Raw genomic sequence first — 21,928 nt, forward strand, 5'->3', positions numbered from 1 at the left:
ATAAAACCAGGTCTGAAGGGATTAAGACACTTTGTTTATTTATTTATCCTATACATCTTAAAAATCCAATTTATTTTAAATACTTTTTTACTACCTTTTTAGAAAAAGAGCTAAAACGCTATTGATATTGAATGATATTATAAATTTTACGTATCGATAGCTTTCTAGAAAAGTTCTTTCGCATTTCCGATTGCTGCTAGTCGAAACGTTAGAATGCAATACAAATACGATGATATCCTAAGAATAAAATTACACTTAGAAGAAAGAAAGAAAATGATGTAATAATAGTATTAGTTACAATAGTCTAATTGAAAATAATCTTGTTAATTCTATAATAATACTAATGAAATAAATATGTCATGCTCTTATTCTAAAACATTATTTGTTTCATTAATATATTGTTGTTGAGTTAAGAGTATTTTCAATTAGACTGCTGTTAATACATTTTTTTTTCTATGTTGCAATGTAATTTAAATTATGGTTTGTAAACAATGGGCGTTTCAAACGCTAAACTGATCAACTCCCCTTCTTACAAACTTGTTAATTTTAATATAAACGGAGTATACACTTAGTTTATAACTGCATTAATTTTCTTTGCTTTTATTATGGAGTTGACTATAACTTGATTTCTCGTCTAAAGTTAAATTCTTCACCGATTACGATAAAGATGTCATTTATCTTCTTATCTCGTAAATCCTTCGAGAAATAAATGAAGAAAAGAGGAAGAAAGCATTCCGTCGGACGTTTACAAAGAAATACATTACGCCATGGAGTAAATCCGATAGCGAGTTTAACGCAGTGAACGTACTCTCGCGGGTTTCAATTTCTAACGTGCGACCTTTCCCAAGAGAAATTTACTTGTATTGTGTTTGTTCTCTATTGTAACCGCGTACACAAACATTTATATATACACCGAGATTTATATTTTAAATATCAAGAAACATATCGTAGAGAGAAATCTATTCATCATATTTACCTTTTTCGATGCTCGAAATCGATGTAACGACGATTTCGATTGCTATATTAAGTAAACGAACAGTCTTTGATTAATGATTAATTTAACGGGTTGTTTTAATTTCTTAACATGATTTTTAAGCTTGATTATATCAAGAAATAAATTTTGATCAGTTTTTTGTTTCTTAATATATAATGACTCTAAATAAATAATGAGTGTTTTTTTTTGTAAAGTTTTTGCACTGAAAAAGATACTTTTAAAAATATACTTTTAAAAAAAATGCTAAATTTTAATACTTTAATTAGTATTAATTAAATGTAAACCAGAATATAAACATATATTCATTTGGTACAAGAACTATTAATTTGACTTAGGTATCATTTTTTTATTGAATAAATATTTATTTATTGTAAGTAAAATGTTTTGTTAATACTATTTAAACAAATATTTATTAAAATTTAGTAAATTTTTTTTAATCACCTTTCAATTTTTAGACACTTAGCTTTGAATGTATTATAAATTCTTAATATTGTAACAGGCGAAAAATACAAAATCTTGAAAAAATTTATAATATGTAAGTACAAAAGAATTTACTTTCATATAATGTAGTATTAAGATTGAATATCCTTTATACATATATAATATTACATAGGAACAGAACTATTTTCAAATTGCTATATCTCAAAAAATCGTATCAAAACAAAATGCATTTTAAAGTTGATTTTCAATTTCAATCATTGTTTTTGCCGTCATCGATGTCATTGTTCTTAAAATCTATAGATGATGAAATTTTATTAACCTTATATTCTTTTTCAGCAGCTAAAAATACATAGTAATAAGAATTATTTAAGAATCATTCAGGTGTTGAGAAACAGAAACCTTATTGTTCCCAGTGTTATTAATAGGCTTTTTTTTATTGCCATTGCCTCTATTGATTGGAGCTATTACTATTGAAATCTATTTAAATAGACTTTAATTGGCAACGAACACTTTGTTATTCTTATCATTCTATTATATTATCATTCTACTATATTGATCAGAATATATGTACTGATTTTCCAATTTTGTTTAAAAAACATTCGTAACAATATGTCGATAGACAATTATTGATCTCATCTGCAAATAATGATATTAATATACATCATTATCAAAATAACCGTCTTTTAACCGTCAATTTCTATATCTGTATTGAATAAACAATCTTAAGTGATTAATGTGAGACGGACAACATTCCTCAACGCACTAGAATTATTAAAATAATCGATTTCGGTTGCCATATGGAATAAATAAACAGTTGATTAATTTGAGACGAGCATATTTTTATTTCAACATATCAAAATTATTAAAATAATCAACACTTTGCTACATAAATAATTAGATAATTATTGTTCGCTCTTGCATGAAGATTTTCTCTAACAACTTTTTATCGTTCTTAAAATTATCACGCATGACGAAAGACAGAAATAAGAAAGAAACAAGAAAATTTCATCCGATTATCTTCATTCGACTTTCCACTTGAAGATAATCAGCTACTTTGACTAAACATATGCGTCAGAGTTCGTTTCCGCGAGCATGATAATGCAAAGCGAGCAGACAAGAATAAGATAATTGTAAAGTAGAAAAACGTCATTTGTGCTACAATTATGTACGTATCAGGAAACGCGATGCCACGTCAACTTTGAAAACGATGTCGGGAGTGAAGAAATTCGCTCGAACGACTGTTGCTTTTATTCGATCGAAAAAATAATTCGGATCGAAAATAATTTGAGTCGATCTACACAATCCAGATCTTCTGTAATCTCATTAAAATCGCCTAACGTTTCCTTCTCACATCTTTTTCTTCATCACGAAGAAAACCGATCTAGGAACGTATCTAGGAACAAGTGGATCTCATTGCGCGATTGACAGGATAATTTTCTGGATTTGTGACGAAGCTCTTCTTGTGTTAAATGGCTCCTAATAACGCTCAATATTATCATAATTACTTTGCTTGATAATATTATTGTACATATAGTATAATATTGTTGATGCTTCTCCTTAAATAATTCAAAACAAACAACTTGGAAGCTCGATATGGTTTCCAGATGATCAATATTATTATACAATATTTGTTATTACGTAATATCAAATATTGAACGTCCAGAAACCGCTTTATTCATGCCATGCATATATATTTTGGTCGTTTCTCACAGTGCATTCCGAAGGAAATCTCCAACTGTGCGTGTCATTTAACGAAGATAATGACCAGTTGCTATTTCTAAACATTACTGGTGTTACTGGTATTTTACTGTTATCTAATGTACGCGAACGCGCAAATGCCATTAAATCTGAAATCAGATGTATCTCTCAATGCGGCACAAGAAATTCCGAGGACTCGATTGATTTTTTTTTCTAATATAAATATTTCTTTTTTATTATTTATCACTTATATTCATATCGTTTCACACAATATTATATTTGCGGTTTCGTTTCAATTAGTCATCTCGTTTAGTAATATATCTTTGGTTCAAAGCATTCGAAAGATATTTGTATTTTCTTTCCTTGTAATATTTATTACACGGGAATATATAAAAACGATTTTATGCTAAAGTATTTAAAAATTTAACTAGATACATACACATTTGAAAATAAGTTTTGTTAAATAAAATCAAAATACTATATATAAGCCGTTCAAGCTGGTTGCAGAATGTTAAAACTTTTGCAGCATTGCTCATCAAGCTTGAGTATTTTACATAATTTTATATATATAAATCGTCGATTAAATGCTTTTGGTATAATATATAAAAAGAATAGATTTCTAGATACTACACTGAGAAAAATAGTCTGGATTAAATAGTAATTCTGGTAGAAAATGGACGAATTAGAATTTTCTAGTTAAATCTGTTAGAATTCTAGTTGAGATAGAATTCCGATTGATATAATTATTTTGATAAAAATGAGAATTCTGGTAGATTTTACCAGAAATATTAACCAGAATTTCGGTTATCACAATTACAATTCTAATAAATTTAACCAGAAAATTCTGATTCGTCCAATCAGAAATTTTTTTCAGTATAAGGTATCTAAAAATTTAGCTAGATATTTGTTAAACTACTATATATAAAATATCTACTATATATAAAATAATTATGTAGAAAACTCAAAACATGATGAACAATGCAAAAAATTTTGATATATCTAGCAATCTGCGTCCTAATTAGCAAAATTATTTTCAGATCTGTATTTAGTTATTAAATTTTTTGATATTGCAGCAAAATATTTGTTTGCGTGTACAATTGTATTCTTACAGTACCTCTGTAATAACTTATATATATTAAGTCCGTCCCGTAAAGATTAATATTCACACATGACAATACGTGACAGAAATATTTTCCCAATTCTCGCGTTATGTAATTCCATCCCGATGATGCTAACTAGTTGCGCTGGTACATCTGCATTGTTATCTCATCGTTGCAGTTCGCGTTTATCATGTTTCCGTCTCCGTTTAATCGTGAAAGTCGTTATCGGATGCCAATTATGCAGCTCGTAGTGCGAAAAGTTTCTAAAAACCGATTTAAATATTCCAGGCGCCGTATCAACGGAGCCTTATCACCTTCAACAGCACGCCCGTCGATGATAACGCGCATGGACGCCCCTAATAGTGCAAGATTACGTGGCAGGGTCAATCGTACCGTCGTGTGTAGTCTGTTGCTCCGCAACAATGTCACAGACACGCGTTCCAGCATGTTCACGAATAGCCTACTCATCTTTTATTTGATCGTTGCACTGCACATTTAGACTTTGTGCGCGCAAATTTTATGGAAAATTCCTTCGTCTTGGAAACTTTCCATGTAAATGATATTATGTAATCCTCGAAAAAATACCGACGCATTTTACGCGAAACAAAAATTCGGTTGTCTAATTTTTATTATAAAACGTTAATAATAAGATCTTTTTAAAGAAATTGTTTATATAATCTATGTTTAAAATAGATATAATATCAATATGTTTTATATATATAAATAATGTTTTATATATATAAAATATTTAAAAAAATGTAAATGTTTTATATAATTTATATTTTATTATTCTGTGATTCTTAACGTAATGCAATCCTATTATTACATGGATTATTTTATTGCTATATATATAGAAAGAATAATTTTTTTAAAGTAACTTAACTAGATACAAATATGAAAATAACAATGTTTGGATGATAAAAATAATTAAGGCGCTCAAATAATTGGTTGCCACGATGTCAAAATTTTTTGCAGGATTGTTTATCATATTTAAATTTTCTACATTATTTTAATAGTTCGACAAAATTATTTTCAGATCTGTATCTAAATTTTTAGATATTTCAGCAAAACTATTCTTTCGATATGGATATTAGAAAGTGTTATAAATAAGACTAGAATAAATTAATAAAATAATATACATTATTATATGTATTTGCACTGAAAAAGATAAACTGAATTAATTCTGGTGAATTTGGGATATATATATAGAGTCTCAATTTTATTCATTTCTCTTCATCTCAATTCATTTTTCTCTATAAAGCAAATGAATCATTTTCACGCAAAAAATTTAAGCAATTTTTTTAATCGCCAGCATTAAATAATTTTGAGAATGTAAGTCGTAACATAAATTAAAGTAATTCGCTCGAATTGTGTAAAAAAAATATAATATTATATTATAATATCATTCATTTATATCTGCTCGGAGTTTATATTTATATCCATTTCTGGATATAAAATTGCTGCATAAAATTTCATCGAATTAAAATTTCAAGAGACATAAATGTTCTGCTGAAATATTAATCTACGTTCAACATTGTAAGCATATATGATAGCTTTAAAAAAATTTGTAACGCTAATTAAGAACCTGTTTCGCGCAAAGATTTCATGAAAAAAATCAGCATGGCTTTGCGACACTCAGAAATGTCACTTTGCATCGCGACGTCATTCATCGAGCCCGTCTCTCATTCATTGTGCTAACAACACAATCAAAATAGCATTACGCAGGGCTGCGCCGAAGTGTTCCGTTGTCACGAGTAGAATAATAATTCTTTCAACTAGAGGATGTCTCAAGATTTATAATGCAATTTCTTGTGGCAATAATTTATCATACATTACATTAAAATCATAAATATAAAAAAAAAGAAATAAATGCTAACCTAGTAAAACATCAAAATTAAATTGCTATTATTAAGTTAATTAAAATTAAAAGAGACAAATATATGCCAATCACTTTTTACAATAATAGTTTGAAACCATTACCGTCATAAAATTTGCAAAACTTTTTTTTATAATTTATACTTATAAAATAGATGTAATATTTTATTATTCTGTGATTTTTAATGCAATGTGAACTTACTATTTCATGGATTATTTTATCACTAGACACATTTAAAGTCACTATAAGCAAAATCTTCCCAAGCAGAACAATAAGTCATTATGATATTAAAATGATGTCAAAATGACTCCAGAATGATCATTATAAGTCATTTTTCAATTATTTCCGATTCATTTTAATGTAATTTTGATGTTATCGTGACTTGTTGTTTTGCTTGAGTTAGGATATTTTAGAATAACGTACATTATTATGTATTTGTACTGTAAAAGGTAGACGGAATTATTCCGCAATTTTGATGGAAATTATTCAGAAAATATCTGAATAATGCAATATATATTAAGAATTTCTATAATTATATGATATCTATCATATTTTTATATAGAAAGGAGGAAACTAAAAATACGAGCATATCCCGTTCTAGGCTTTTGCGGAGATAATTTACTCTGAAGATGTATAATTTTAAGCTACCTCTCAATTAAGTGCGATAAATTAACGTACGCTTGATACTTCCGCACGCATTACTTTAATATCCATTCCCAACGTTGATGTACGCTGAAAATAAGCGTGGCGTACAACAGCAGCCGACACGTTTTAATGCGGATCGTCTTCCTGCTAGATAGGTGAAATCGTTTGATTGCCGTCTTCCGCATTGACACGCAATGTATGGTACTTTTATATTGAAAATCGCTCTGTTTTACATTGAAAACCGCTGAAACGAACGTTTTTTGTTTTTCTACGCAGTTAAGATTTTATATATCCATCTCAAAGCATTACACACACAAATACATATAAAAATTTCATAGATTGTGCTATAAATTAGAATATCTGTGTAAAATATTTGAGTACACTTTCCTTATTGGTTTAAAAGTTATTTAATTTTTTGTTTGTCTTAATTTTTATGTAAAATAAAATCGCATTTTGTAGTATTTATTTGCAAATTTGGTGAAGAAATAGCATTACAAATTATAATAAAGTTTTTTTTATGTATATCTACTAATAAAATTGTAATAAATATTCATGCAAAGTTCATTTGGATCCACTTGTTTAAAAATTAATAAATTATTTACCTAAAGCTGCAACAAAAAATACATATTTATCACTGCATAAGTCACTATAAGCCAGATAATTTATTGTTTTGTGTTTTTCGCAATTGGTATCAGCGTGTATTCACGATCAAAATATTTTGGCTTTTTTAATTAATTTTTTTGATTGATATTTTTAGTTGATACATTCTTAAAACATCTTAAAACATTCTTAAAACATCTCTTGTATTTTTCGCGGTTATCAATGGTTGCGTTCAGCAGAAAAATCAGCTTTACAATTTTTATACAATTTTTTTAGTATATAATTGATTTATATTTAGATTTAACAAGGAATTAAAGGAAAGACCAATCGTATGAAAGAATTTTACAATAGTTGCAAAAGCTGCATTTTTTTGCTGAACGTAGTCATATATTCATAATCTTCAGAATAAGTTACGATCGATCGCTAACTAATAAACAATTTTTCATCAGTCAAATGTATGATAATTGTCTTCCTCGCGTTAGACATTTTTGCGAGAATAAACATCTAAACGAGACGCGTGTCGGACATGTGTATAGTTTCAATCGTGTCGTCGTTGTGTTACAACTCGCGATGGGATGTTTGAGCATCGTCTTTTCAGATTACACACCTCGGATACGCAAATGGGAGATGATGACGAGTTGCGGCCTGGTCGATTCAGTGGCTGCGCATAATTATCTCGCGTAGAGATGTTGCGTGACAGCGAGCGCACACGACACGAGCTCTCATTACACAGCCGCCGCATACCTCGCTTTACGTGTGTCCTTACACACAGATATATCTGCCGCTGTACTCGAGATTGTATCGAACTATTGACACGAATGTTAGCACACTCCCACGTCCTCGAGAGCACCCTCGTCTCTCCTTTCTAAAAATAATCTCTGCGAAGAATGCAGTTAGTTATTTTTCAAAATGAATACTGTTAGAAATGTAACCACGAGCTTCCTTTACATATAAACTGGTTATGAACGAAATTAAAAGTAATGAATGATTTAACTAAAAATTAAATTACAGTAGTTACGTAAATGTAATGAACATGTACATTAAATTTATGAAATTTAATATACTTTTAATAAAATTTTATGAATTGTGTTAAATTTCATAAATTTTTATGAAAAATATATTAAATTTTATATATGTATTTTATACATGTACACAAATATACTTTTTAAATATATTAAATTTATAATGTAATGTCATGAAATTATGTCATTGTGTAACTTAAAAGTTAATGAAATTTAAGAACATTTCTAACAGTGAACATACATATTGTACATCACGAAGAGAATGAGTTTTTTTTTTGCTCAAGTATCTAAATAAAAATTTAGGTATGATTCTGAAAATAATTTTATTGAATAGTTAACAAATAATTATGTAGGATGCTTAAATGTTGATGATAAAGACTGCAAAAAGTTTTTATATTCTAGTAACTAGCTTGAGCGTCCAATATAATTATTTGGAATCCAATATAATTATTTGAATCAACATAATGTTTTCAGATTTATAATTATAGAACAGGAACATTTTATAATATAACAGTATTAAAAAAATAGAAAGAATATCTATATATAAAAGCCACAGAAAGAATAATTTTGCTGAAGTATCTAAAAATTTAGGTAAATATAAGTCTAAAAATAATTTTGTGTGATTATCAAAATAATTATGAAGAAAACTCAAGCATGATGATAACGTTGCAAAAAATTTTAACAGTTTAGCAAGCAGTTATTTGAGCGAACTCGTTCTTTTTGTATATTAAAGGCATTACTTAATCGAAAATTCAATAAAAAAATTCTCTAACGTTTTTCGGACTCGTATTACACGAATTATACAACGTCCTGATTACACAAAAGATTCGGTCGATATTTTACGAGCATTGCGAGGGATAAACCACTGAGGGAATTACAGGGCATTACTGTTAAATTTTTATGTAATTCCCTTAGTAATGTCCTGATGTTGCGTGACTGTGACAAATTTCCTAATCTAAATAGTCGTCAACTTTAATAATTATAAATCTCTAAAATTAGTGTGGGGCAGAGCGACGCTTTTTTCTTCTAGATTTTTTCGTTTCATGCAAAAATGCATCGAATAAGCCTAATTTTATTGATTTTTGAGCTACCATAGTTATATAAACTGATATAGATAACTTAGTCTAACTCATAAAAACATGATTGCGAATAATGCTATAAACTATATCAACTCAAGTGATAAAGTAATTCCCCAGTAATGACCCAAATCTATGCAAATATTTGATTGGTAACATAATAAATATATAGTATATGTATGTGATATAATATAATATTATAATAGAATAATTAATACTAAACAGTTTTAACTTAAAAAAATGATAATAATGTCTAGTAAGACATAATAATATCTAGTAATGTCCAGTAACGCTCACCAATGCTAATAATGCCCACTACTGCTAATTCTGACTGATTCTCAAATAATGCTTCAAATAATTCCTTCAGTGATTTATCCTTCGAAGCATTGTTATTCTTTCTTTCTCTTAAATCTTATCGCAAATATGATAACAAGGAAGCATTCTTGCGTTTGGCATTTCAAGCTCGCGGACACGATGTCTCAAGATAAGATTTGGCTGCTCTCTCTCTCTCTCTTTCTCTCTCTCTCTCTCTCTCTCTCTCTCTCTCTCTCTCACCTGTGTTCCATTATAAATCTGTCTACTCGGTATATTAAAGCGATTTTGAGTATATCTCATATATCTGCACACATTTGTATTAAATAAATGATCTTCCTTCGTTTCCTTGCCCTTTTTCCTTTTTTTCTATAAATAAATGGAAAGAACAATTTTGCTGAATTATCTAAAAATTTAGCTAGATACAGATTTAAAAATAATTTTATTGGACCATCGAAATATAAATATGTAGGATATGCTTATGCATAATGAACAATATTACAAAAAGTTTAGACATTTAAATAATTAGCTTGAGCGTCCTACATTATTGTTGGTAATCTATATAACAACATTATTTTTAAACTTACATTTATAAGGTAAATTTTAGATACTTTAGCAAATCGTTCTTTCTGTACATTTTACACAGATCTTCAAGAATCTGGATGTCTTAAAGACATCCAGAAAATATCTTTTGCGTCGTCTTAAGAACATTTACAGTACGTTCCTCGGCTAAAGTATGTTGTGGGACACTTTTTTTCTCTTCTCTATTTGAGACTCCTCCCTGTTCCCCGTGAATATTTCCGCTTGTGCTTCTTCTCACCGATGTCTCTGTGTCCCGATTGCCTTCCTCGTTATTTGCGAGCTCTATCATATTCTTCCGACGAACACGCACTCATGCATGAATGATTCGTGGCTCGTGCGATGCGAGACGACTCGCCGATTCCCGTTGTTTACTCGCAATTCGCACATGCAGCTAAAATGGGGAATTTATTATTGTCTCAGGCTTTCCTCTTGGCTTGAATTTGATTGGCGATTAAGGTTTAACGACACTCAAGAGAGCAACGAGAAAGCGAGGGTGCTTGCAATGGCGTACACAAGACAGCCTGTTCTTTTCGATTGCACTTTCTATGCTCATTTCTTTATTTTTCTCCTGCAAAGCTTTAGTCGTTTCATCATAATCGTACCTCCTTCTTCTATTCAAAGTATGAACGATATAAAGTCACATATATTTACGCTGATTTAATTTTATTATTATTTATTATTAATAGAAGAAATGCTATTGTATCTTTTATTCTACTATAATTTATTATTAATGCAAGACCTACAATTGTAGAGACACAAACACTAAGTCATGCATTTTTCACATCTCAAATTGTGGGACAATAAAATTATAAAAGAAGAGAAGGGAAGATTTTGTTCTTTATATTTACGCCTCTGAATGCACTTTTGTATTCAGCGTGAGTTCACATGCACTCGCTCGTGTCCGTTCATTGCGGTTTTCTTTGAGTACGTACGGGTGGGCGAGGAGACAAGGGAGAGAATTTACGCTTGCAAGCAGGGGCAATACAACACCGAGAAAAGGAGAGACACATGAATGCATGAGGATGGAAATAGAGGCAGAATGCGGCAAGGTAGAAAAATTCTCGGAATGTAGTTACTTTCATTTATGGCCTAATCCTTAGGCTTCTCTCACAAAGAGTTTACCGTTGTACCGTTACTCGGGCACGAAGTCCACTGTGTAGAAAGAACAGTTTTACTCAAAGAAAGGTTTTTGCTCAAGTATCTAAAAATTTAACTAGATACAAATCTGAAAATAATGAATATAATTTTGTTGGAATCATCAAAATAATTATATAATTTAAACTGTTTAATAGCACGTTAAAACTTTTTGCAGCATTGTTCATCAGACACTGTTAAATTCATAATGTTAAATTATGTTATATTCAATTTAAATTTAATTTTTCAGTTCTATAGATCATCACTAATCTCATAATATATCACTATTAATTTCACTAAATCAATAGAGAGTTAAATAGTTTAGCTCAAGGGAATTAAATTTGATTCAAATTTGGTTTATTATTATTTGTTAAATGTATTAATATTAATGTTGTTTACTTTGAAACTAACACATAGAATTGAATTAATTTAATTACATTCTAATACATGTGGAAGTTAAAAATAATAAAATATTATTTTTTAATTCAAGGCATTGAGTTATTATTGCTCCTTTAATACTTGACAATATGCTTAAGGTTTCCTATATAATTATTTTGATGGTCCAACAAAATTATTTTTAGATTTGTGTGTGTGTGTGTGTGTGTGTGTGTGTGTGTGTGTGTGCAATTTAGTTAAAATTTTAAATATTATACAATGTAAAATGTATATCGTATATATATATATACACAATCGTCGCTCTTTTTTGAGCAGTGTATCTTCCCTTCGTATCATCGCTCCGAACTATTTGTGACTTTTGAGAAATGTTTTATTTATTTCTTTATATCTTTAGCAATAAAAACGAGAATAGATATGCTTGAAATGACTCTTTAAAACATTCCTCCTCTATTCTTCCTTAGATATGGAAGCTGGTAGACAGCAAGACGGGTTATCTCACGAGAAGCGGATTATACAAGGGTCTCGCTCTCATCGCCTTTGCTCAACAGGGAAAGCAACCGAGCGATAAGTTGCTGGAAAACTCCGAATCCCAAGGTTAGTAAAATTTTGACTCTCCGATTTGTTGAAGTATCAAGCGCGTAATGGCTCTTGCATATTAGATAGATCACCGATGAATAATCGGTGACGAGCGATATTCAATGAAAGCTTTATTTTTTTGCACGTGACGATGTAAAATAAAACTTTCATTGAATTCATTCATTTCTCTTCATTCATCGCTCATCGCGTCTAGTTTGTAATAGACATAATCTCTAAAGAATATTAAAGTATTTAATTCAGAGTATGCTTATGTTATTTATTATTTTGTCAATTCTTCTGCCAAAGAAGATTTTATGAATGAAAATATACTTAAATAATATTTTACCAAACAAATGCAGGTGTAAAAAATTTAAAATTTCAAAAAAATGTGTTTTAAAGAAAGTATTTTTATTAAGAAATTTGTGATTTTTTTTTTTTTTTAATAAAATAAAGGCTTCGCTTGATTTTTCTCGCTACGATTTTGTGTGAAAAAATTTTAACGATAATTGTGATCGAAGAAATTGTTAAAGCGTATAAGTAATGAACGTGATAAGCCGAGCACGGATAAGAATTTCACATTCATGTTAAACTCGCTTCGGTACTTTTTTTTTACAGTGATTCTCTTACGGTATCTCTTTTATAGCTTAAGTAATTTGCTTCGCAAACAAGAGAAACCATATACATAGTCTTTCGTGCCGTTAACACAGTCCGTATATAGACTGCGATGAAAGTAGGTCTTGAATAAGTCTATTATCAGACAGGTGTTTAAATAATACACAAACGTGCCTCTGTTGCATATCAAGAAACCTGTAGGCGTTACCGGAGTCATTGACCGGCAAAATCATTGCCGTTTTGCTTATCGCTAGAAAGCGAATCATTATCGTGATTCAAGAAAATTACGTTGTAATTTTCCGTTGAAATACCGTTTACACACTGTGCTGCGTGTAATGTATATATTTTTGATTGTTAATTGTTAATTTATTTATTATTAGCTAATTTATTTATAAATAATTATTTATTTGTTTAAAAAAATATTTTATTAAAAGAAATAAATTTTAATATTATGTATAGATTTGTTCTGTGTATTAATATTATATTTTTTCACATGTTTCTCTATATAAATATAATATATTAATTCTCATTAATATTTCTCCAATATTTATTTGAAAAACGTTCATTTTATAAGAATTGAGTTTTTTATTTTTACTAGAATTCACATTTTTCGAAAAATTCTTGCATTTTTTTGCTCGGTAGAGAATTATAATATAATTGGAATAAGTTTGATATGAAAATATAAGAACCAATTTTGTGATCTGTTCTTGTTTTAAAATCGAGCAATATGACACTTTTATTATACAGCAGTGAATTATAAATGCACGGAACGAAGGCGGCTTTATGAAAGTCAAGTCGTGAATGGTAAAACTGTGGGAACGTAATAAGCCTGGCTATATACAGCCAAGGTATGTCAGCTCACGGAGTCAGAAGACTCCTTCGTTATCGAGGTTACGACGACGATGATTATTTGCCAAGGTATAGGAACTACAATACCGCGAGATCTCGTTCGTCTCATAAAATCAAAATAGAACACGTCGGAAAGAATACGAAAAGAGAAGATACGCTCTTCTTTCTTTCTTAAATGAATGTTCAATTTATTACTGTAATTTTGACTTTATCTGTTAGCATCGCGAAAATAGATAGATCTGATTAGGCGGGATCAAAAAAATGAAGGAATTATTGAATTACTGGATCTAGTACCGTTTTACATTTATTCACATGCGATAAGAATAAAACAATGAAAAAATATTAGGACACTTGCAGTAATAAGAAAAAGAAGCAAAATGCAAGAATTAAAATGAGAGAAATCAAGATATATTTATGAGATAAAGATAAAATAAATTCTTTTGAAAAAAAGAAATTATGCTTTTTGATCCGTTTTATATATTAAATTTTTGCTTAATTAAATCATGCTTTAATAAATTTTACTTTTGCAAAAAGAGCACAATTAAAATGAGAGGAACAAAAATATTGACGAAGCGAAATAAATATTCCTGAAAAAGTATGCTTTTTAATCTGTTTTATTAAACAGACTTTATTATATTGTTATTTAATTAAATTAACTTTTAATACTATTAATATTATTTATTATATAGCTAATTTATAATTAAAACGAGAGAAATAACGATATTTGTTATGAGACGAAATAAATATTTCCAAAAGAATGATTTACGATTTTTTATATATTAAATTTTTACTTAATTAAATCTCTTTTAATAAATTTTATTTAAATTGTAGATAGATAAAGTGAAACATATTCCATTTGTGTATTTAATCGTGGATTATGAATATAAAATTAAAGATTTGAAAATACGCGATGAGAGATTAAAGAAGAGCATGAGAGAGCGAAAAAGAGAACATATATCTCGAAGCTCAGGAACGTTCGGTCACCTTGTCATACTTGAGAGGAGCTTAATTCGTTGAACTTAATGTGTATCAATCAAATTCTATTGCTACTAAGTAATTGAGCAACTTTCGTCTCTGTTAAATACGGCCAGTCGGTGATAGTCAGAAAATCGCATCGTTCGCTTGAGAGAATCTTATTCGCAGAATTACCCGTCCCTGCTCTGGGAGATCTGTCGGAAGTGACGCTTCTGGCACAGAGACTATACCGAGGCAATCCCGCAAAGCTGAATCACACATATTCGGACATCTGTAATCTGGACACTATCGAGGTTAACCTCGTTCCCGAGAAGAAGGGCATCTTCCTCAAGCACGTGGAGTATCAAGTCACCAGCAAGGTATTACCGGCGCTCACATTTCCGTCCGCAGAGACATAAAAGGAGTGCTATTATTTAGATTGCTTTAATAAAACTTTATCTGGATTCTATCGTGGCGAATAAGAGAATTACGCCGTGACGAAGAACGTGAGCTCACGCGGTTTGATTTCATGTTTTTTTTTAGAGGTTCAATTCTGTGGTCTACAGGCGTTACAATGATTTTGTGTCATTATATGATCTTCTCCTGCCTCGGTTTCCCTACAGATTGATCCCGAAGTTACCACCGAAGAAAATCGTCGGAGGTGAATACTCGTGCTTATACATAATTGAATATAAATTCGATAAAAATTACATAATTTTGTAATTATGAAGAAAAGAACAATTTTGCTGAAGTATCTTAAAAAAACTGGTATCTGAAAATAATTTAGTTGGATTATTAAAATAATTACATAAGATATTCGAGCATAATGAGTATTATGAGTGATGTTGCAAAAAATTTTGATATTCTAGCAATTAGCTTCATCGTTTTATATAATTACTTTGATTATCTGACAAAATTATTTTCAGATCTCTTACAAAATAATATCGACGTTATAATTTCATACTCAGCAATGTAACTATTACGTAAAATATGTATTATATTGCAATTATATTGTTGAATGTGAAATTATAACATTAATATTATGTTACGTTATTATTTACTGGACGTTTTTTATTGGAGTCAGTATTTACTGAATTGTATTTAATATTTTGCACATTTTACTCTTTAAATTCTTTAAAGTGAATCTCATTTTAAGAGTGAAAATTGAGCTAGTCTTGAAAAAAAAATGGCTTATTTTTCAATTTTTAAGAGTAAGATTTCACTTTTTAGAGTGAAATTTATTCTAAAAATTTTAGAGAGTAGTCTTTCTTCCTATATAGGAATCTATATATATATAAATAATCGCAATGCTACGATTGATAACAGGAAATATTCTCAAAGAACCCGTTTTTTTTTTATTTCACCCCCCGTTGCAGCGGATTCACAATTTCTCGAAGAAAGACGGCGTTCTCTCTTGCGGTTTCTCACGCTGATCGCTCGTCACCCGGTGGTGAGCGAGGATCCGATTGTGCAGTTCTTTTTCACGTACACCGGTGACGAGACGCAGCACAAGATCCGTGATGTGTTCAGGCGCGTGCCAGACGAATTTGCCACGTCCGAGCTGTCGTCGAGAGCGAAAGAGTTGATGCCGCCCGAAACGTTGACCGAGTTCGCGAATAGCCGTGATCAGATACGCATGATACTCCTCGGGATTTCCCGGCTGAAACATATCGCCGATAGTTTGGCGATCAGGTCGCACAATTATGCGGTGGACATGGCCGAGCTGGGCAATCAGTTGAGCACTCTAGCTGCGGAACAACACGGCACTGGTACTTGGGTCACCGGTGGTTCCAGTCTTTGGCAAGACATGAAGAAGGGTTTTCACGTAATTTCAAAGTAAGAGTCCGATACCGATAAGAAAAGTGCGATTTAGATTTCATGTTATCTTTGTAATGTAATCGTATTTTTTCGTTATAAGAATTAGATTTCGATAACGAAGATGCTTGAGATTTCACGTTTCTATTGCACAATACATGATCTATGGTGAAAATCTTTTTCAGAATTTTTGAATAATTTTATAACCTTTTAGAAAATTTCTTAGATTTTTTAATTGAGACATTTTGCAGAAGAAATCGAGAATAGGCTTTTCTAGAATTTACATAGAATATTTCAAAATTTATATACATATATGACAAATTCTAAGAAAAGACATAGACTTCCTTGGTATTTTTGTAATTCAATTTGTGTAAAAATTCTGCCGAAGCGAAAAATTTTCACCATACACCATACATCGTTCCCTTCATTTTTGGATTATTTACATATTTTAGAGAGAGAACTTAATTTTTAAGCTTCTGTGATTGCTTTTAACTGTAGAATCAATGTTAAATTTTAGAGAGTTCAACCTGCTGTCAACCAGAGCACTCCAGCAAGCGGTTAGAGAGGAGACTATGGTCTGTGAGAGACTTAATCTCCTGCTTGACATTTTAGTCGCACACAGGATGTTGTGTGAGAGACATGAGCGAGGCGTTAGCGCTGATCATCAACGCGCTCTGTCTACGATGCTATCTCTCAAGAAGCGACAGATGCAAGGCGTTATTCGCGGTACCGATGTACGTGTCTACTTAAGATTTATTAAACAGTAAACCATGTTCACGGATTATAATCGGCGCGGTAATTTTAACCAGCAATCGCATTATCGCAATTGTATAATTATTCGTCGAGTTCGAGGCAATATAATCTGTGAAATCGCAGAGATTCATCATTGTAAAGAATATAAATGTAACTTCCTGCAGTCTTACGCAATCTGTCATAGTTAACGAACGCGCGATGCATGTTCATTTCATGAAGAGTGCGATTTTGTCGTATATTTATAGGCCGACACTGTTGAGTACCTCGAAAACAAGATGGTCTCCCAGGAATCCGTAATTGCCAATGTCGAGCTGAGGAATTGTTTTTCGCTGCTCTGTCTGCACATGGAGACTCAACTCGTTCATGCGCACCTAGAGATACTTGCCACCGTGCTGCAGAGTCTCGTGAGTGTGCAGATCCGCGGGCATTCTGAGGTAAATATCGCCAGTCCTCGGTACCTCAGATTATTACACTTGTCAACAAAATTATCGCAGAACAACACGGAAAATATATCCAAATTTCGTAAAGTATAAGCATAACGTGAAAGCATCCGTGAAAAATTGTCGTATTTGAACATTTTTCTAAACAATAATAAAGTCTGCAGTATTTTAAGGAATTTTTTTGTAGATTTTTTTATTTATTCTTCCTCTTCTTGTCATATTTTCAAAAATGAGAATGTGTTATGTCTCCAAAAAATTGCATAATTTGATACACTCTATAACTGGAATAAATTTAGAGTAAGTACTATTATTATTATAAGTACTGTAATGGTACTTATAATTATAATGTTTTTAACCATATCCCAGTAAAATTTTGATATAAATTTTTCTGTTGCGATAATTTTGTTGAGTGTATATTATTTTATAATATTATCGCATTTATATAACAACGACATAACTCAGTAAACTAATTTTTCAAAAAATAAGTTTAAAATATTTAAAAATTTTTCATTAAAATTTTTAATGCTGTTGAAATGCAATTTTGTGTAATAACTAATTATAAAGGAATCGAAGTGTTTCTTTATGCTTTCATTCTTTTTCTGCAAGCAATTCGAAATGACAATTTTTTTAATTATGTCGTTGTAGCAAATAAATATTATATTATTTGTTGATTAACGAACGTGTTCATTTTGCAAACGAACGCAAACGAACAAAGAGGTCTCGGTGAGTTGTTGCACAATATTCTTTGATATTTACGAAGTTTTCTTTTGTATTTTCTTTTTATCTCTGTAATATAATACATCTCTATTCTGTTTATTGCGTTATATTGTTTTCTACTACATACTATACTACTACATACTATGCTAAGCAAATATCTTTAGTGCTAGAACACACACGCATACATCATCGGATTTGCGATGGAAATTGCTGATGCAAATGTTTGTTTACAGTTGGCTGAAGTGTGGAAACTAATCGAACCGACGATTACAAAGTGTTTGCCCGAGAAGTTAGCAAGTGGGTCCAATGGAGGATAGCACAGGAGTAGCAAAGTTTCGTATATATCCTGACAGATCATGCGTTGCCAAATAATTGATAATCGAAACTTGTATACAACTCCTAGTAAACATGACTGTTGATGACAATATGCTGAAGACAGGAAGAAGAAAGTGCACAATCTTTAGTCGTTCCAGTGATTACATAGATTCTATATCTATTTACTAGAGATGGGCATTATTTGAAATAAATGCATTAAAAATGAAAATATAAAATGCAAAATCTATTTGTATATTTTTTCATTTTATTTTACAAAAGATTTTTAGCAATAAAACGTAGTTCCTTCAAAAGAATAAGTTTTTTAAAGAAGGAATCACGTTTCATTAAATAAAAAGTTTAACATTAAATAAAAAATTGTAACAGTAAAAAATGTTAAGAATAAAAATTAAAATATAAAGATAAAATATAAGATAGATATTTAAAAGTAAATATAAAAATGTAAATATTTTAAAAAAACCATTTTTAATGAAAATTTGAAAATAGACATTTAAAAATCTATTTTCTATTTTCTATTTTAAATAAGTATCTAAAATCCATTTTGTATTTTTAAATGGAAAGATTACTATTTTGCATTTTCTATTTCAATATTGAATAACCCATCTCTGCTATTTACATATAGGTTTCATATTTCTCTAAATATATAGATTTTTATGGCATTTGTATATTCCTTGATTATCAAGTGATTAAATATCACGCACGATATTTAACCGAAGATATTTGTTTCATTATTATATATGATGATAAGGAGGAATCTCGAATATGTATAGCGCGTTCAAGTTTTAAACATTCCCTGTTGTGTACTTAATATATATTTTATGGATCATGATATATTTGAATGATATATTTCTAATTCTCTAATAATTGTTAAATCGCTATGTACATAAGAACTTATATAGGTTGTATATAATACACACGTATCGATGCGTGAAGAGTGCCTATGCAATTGTAAATATATACATATTATAACACGGACATTTTACAAGAGAATTTTTATTCACATCGTGCATAGCCGAGAATCTTGTATGTGTATCACATTGATTGTGGACACGTTCTATGTATTAGTACGTATATTAGAATTATCATTATTTTATTGATGCACATGAATTTTACTTTAAATAAAATCTATGTTTATAATTCAATTGCCAAAACATTTAATAAACATTTTGAAGCTCAAAATCCAATCAAATTTTCTAAAGAAGGAGAATTTAATTCAATTAAGTAACTCGAATTATTCATAAATTCACACATCAATATATATTGATCCAAGATGTTTATAACATAACGATGATGAAATATATTGTTATTATAAAAACAAGTTTTCATTTTTTTTCTAGATCAAATGATTTTAACGCAGTGATTATCTCAACGAATCTTTGACGCATAAATATTTATTAGTAGCAAAAATCGAGGATAATGCATTCGTTATCGACAAAGCCATGTTATCGTGGCGGTCCACCATGTAATAAATTTATAATATCCGCTGCAAGTGAATAGCATATTTTTCCATAGTTTAATTATGCAAATATGCTATTAGCATTACATGGCTTGAATTCAAAATAGCGGATTTGCAAGATGCGTTTGGATTTTCGGAGATAACATAGTCCGCTGTATCAGTTTGAATCACAACGTCACAGATGTCGGTACGAGGACTCCTCTAAAACTTTAGTGAACATCGTCTAAAAATTTCGATGAACTTTTGATGAATTACGCTTATTTCGCGTTAATTATTTTTTCATATGATTCCAGATAAAGTTTTGAAAGATCTTCCTAAAAAAAAAAAAACAACATGCAATTTCATGCAGTTTTATTTGGCGTAGCCCTTGTTCTTTATCCTCGCTTTATATCATAGAAGGGCACATTGTTATATTAGGATATCGCGAAACGTTAATTATTGCTGGGTCAAAGTAGCAATTTATCGTGTACGTACTGACGATACACAGAATTAACGGCATTGTTCTTCGTAAATGAGCCGAATGAGTCGTATCCACGCGCGCATCAATTCGAAATAAGATCCTTAAAAGCTTCATCGAACATCCTCGTTCCTCATCTACTGCGACGGATGGCGGCCTCGTAATGCTCTTTGAACGTCCAGCATTTTAGATTAAAGGCGGTTAACCGACTCTTTCTCTTCTACGTAGTTTGGACCGTCGAGAGAATAACGCGTTCGAATTTCACCCAGGCGAAAGTAACGTTTACCGCTGACATTTCTTCGGGAAACGACTTGTGTCGGAGGACTTATATAATAAAAGTTGATTCATATCAGACGAATATACCAAATTGTCTTTCAGAAAAATACAATAAGAGATACATCGAACAAAAATTATTTTTTCTTTACAAAGAAAAATTTGTAAATCTTTTTCTTCCTTCGAGAGATAGATATGTTCGAAATTCCAAAATAACTCGAGATGAATGAATATTAATATTATATTATACAGATAACAAAAAGATTCACAAGAATAAACTATCAATATTTTTAAATGACGCAAAATAAAAAAAAAATATACATACATTTTTCTAGATATTTTTTTAAAACAATTAATAAAGTTTCTTACAAAAAATTATCAAACTTTTACATGAGCACTTTAAGTTTTAATCCTCAACTACATCAGTAGTCTTTTAGTTGGGTCTTTGCTCGAAAAAAAGTTTTAATCAATTGGCATTTCTGTACGGTTAGCGCTGGGATTTTGAATTCACTTTGAACCTTCCTTTAATACTTAGTCGACGGCGATATTTCATTTACATTGAATGTTCAAACAGAACGCTTGAAAAATCTAGCTTGGGTCATTTGGACCGGAATGATATAGATTTAAAAGATTTTCACTAATATTTGAAATTAAATATTTTATTAAAAAATTTTATAAAAAAATCGTTTTATTTATAAAAAATAAAAGTGTGAAAAACATTTACTTCATATAGGACAAAATCATAAATAAAAAAATTATGAATCTTTTTGCGAAATATTTAATCGATGTTTTTTAAAATTAATATTTTATTATTTTA

At 30.1% G+C, this 21,928-nt stretch overlaps 1 protein-coding gene across 1 annotated transcript in view; it reads left to right on the forward strand.

The window, feature by feature from the left end:
- The window catches only part of LOC108692166 (sorting nexin-8-like), a 23,033-nt gene extending 3,935 nt beyond the window's left edge, over positions 1-19,098 (forward strand). The window contains exons 3-9 of the mRNA XM_018200326.1: positions 12,338-12,470; positions 15,057-15,247; positions 15,411-15,528; positions 16,244-16,703; positions 17,200-17,416; positions 17,681-17,869; positions 18,826-19,098. Coding sequence (XP_018055815.1) covers positions 12,338-12,470; positions 15,057-15,247; positions 15,411-15,528; positions 16,244-16,703; positions 17,200-17,416; positions 17,681-17,869; positions 18,826-18,909 — 1,392 coding nt within the window. The 3' untranslated portion in view covers positions 18,910-19,098. The remainder of the gene's footprint in view (positions 1-12,337; positions 12,471-15,056; positions 15,248-15,410; positions 15,529-16,243; positions 16,704-17,199; positions 17,417-17,680; positions 17,870-18,825) is intronic.
- The last annotated feature ends 2,830 nt before the right edge of the window (positions 19,099-21,928 follow it).

Source organism: Atta colombica, unplaced genomic scaffold, assembly GCF_001594045.1.
Source record: "Atta colombica isolate Treedump-2 unplaced genomic scaffold, Acol1.0 scaffold107, whole genome shotgun sequence".
NCBI lineage: Eukaryota > Metazoa > Arthropoda > Insecta > Hymenoptera > Formicidae > Atta > Atta colombica.